General features: G+C 44.8%; 1 protein-coding gene across 1 annotated transcript; it reads right to left on the bottom strand.

The window, feature by feature from the left end:
- LOC113851335 (AT-hook motif nuclear-localized protein 24-like) lies at positions 1 to 888 on the bottom strand. The gene has a single exon (XM_027481798.1). It carries the CDS (start codon positions 886 to 888, stop codon positions 1 to 3), a length of 888 nt encoding a protein of 295 aa, XP_027337599.1.
- Positions 889 to 1,358: the final 470 nt, after the last annotated feature.

Below are 1,358 nucleotides of genomic sequence, written 5' to 3'. Positions count from 1 at the left end.
TTAGTATGGAGGGCGTGCAGATGGCCAAAATGCTTCAGATGGCATTTGAATAGAATTGAGAAGATTAGGAGGCAAACCATGGAAAAGTGGAGCAGTAGCATCTCCTCCCAAAAGCTGTTGTTGAGCAACACCACTTGCACTAGGAGATCCAACTGAACCTCCTTGCATTGGCATCGAAGGATCCTCATCTTCCAAAGGAAGTCTCTCATAAGCAGCGTTGCTAAACGAAGCAGCCATAATCACCACAGGCCCCGAAGCAACCAGTGTGCCCACAACACTTCCTCCTACAACCTGTCCTTGTCCACCCGCCAAATAAATGGTCAAACCGGAAGCAGCCGGTGGAGCCGGTGGCGGCAAAAACGACCCAGAAAGGGACAAGATCTCGAACCTTCCGTGAAGAGTGACAACAGCACCGGAAGAAGCCGGTTGCCTGAGAGTAACGTTGGTGACTGTTCCAGTGCCACTCATGATGCAAACCCCTCTTTGGCGCCTTCCAGCGAAGTTTGACACGCTTTCAACGATGTCACAACCATCTGCTACTTCCATCATGTGGGTTCTTAGAGCATTAGCACTGTCACGTGTGATGATAATGGGTGGTTTCGGTTTGTTCTTTGACCCAGCTGGTCTTCCTCGAGGCCTTCTTGATATCTCACCTTCACCTGCAAGTTCTTTTCCTTCGCTACTGTTGTTGTTGTTGCTTGTTTCTTCACGTTCCCTTTTCTGGGTTAGGTTTAGGCCTCCACTGCTTCCGCTTTGCTCATCTTCTGTGGCTTGGTTTAGAGTTTGGAATTGATGTTGATGTTGCTGTGGCTGGTGGTGCAGGTGGAGATCTCTTGCTGTGTGGAAAGGAGGAGGAAGAGAATGCCCGTGTGCTGTGATTGGATCCATGTATAATAATCTATACTTGAGGGAGAACTATTACCTCTTATAAATACTTCATTTGCATATGCAGAGAAATAGATATTAATTTTCCAATTCCAATATGTATATAGATGAAAGAAACAAAATATGAAGTGGATCCAAATAATTATATATGAGCAGTGAGTACTCTCTCCTGATTGTTGATGCTTTTGATGTTTTCTAGCTGGTTTCTTGAAGATCTTGTTAATTTGATGAAACTGATTGTAGAAGGAAAAGAAGATGCAAGATCGAAATTGGTGTAGACCAGGGCGCGCACCAAGTTGTGATTGAGCTTAATTGACTTTTACTTCAACCAGCCTCTGCACACAGCTTTAAATCGTGAAGGGTGTAAATTGGAGTTCCGTTTGATGAGAGAGTGGAGAAAGAAAAAGAGGATAGAGGTTGCGGTTTACACTCTTATCTTAGGAAGTAGAGTTGGGTTAGGGTTAGATTGAGAA

Source organism: Abrus precatorius, unplaced genomic scaffold, assembly GCF_003935025.1.
Source record: "Abrus precatorius isolate BTA unplaced genomic scaffold, Abrus_2018 Scaffold9, whole genome shotgun sequence".
Taxonomy (NCBI): Eukaryota; Viridiplantae; Streptophyta; class Magnoliopsida; order Fabales; family Fabaceae; genus Abrus; species Abrus precatorius.
Note: the sequence above shows the minus strand (reverse complement) of the source record. Positions and strands in the feature narration are given on the sequence as shown.

What these genes read in the sequence shown, in the direction of transcription:
- LOC113851335 (XM_027481798.1), bottom strand. Translation starts at nt 888, where the DNA reads ATGGATCCAATCACAGCACACGGGCATTCTCTTCCTCCTCCTTTCCAC.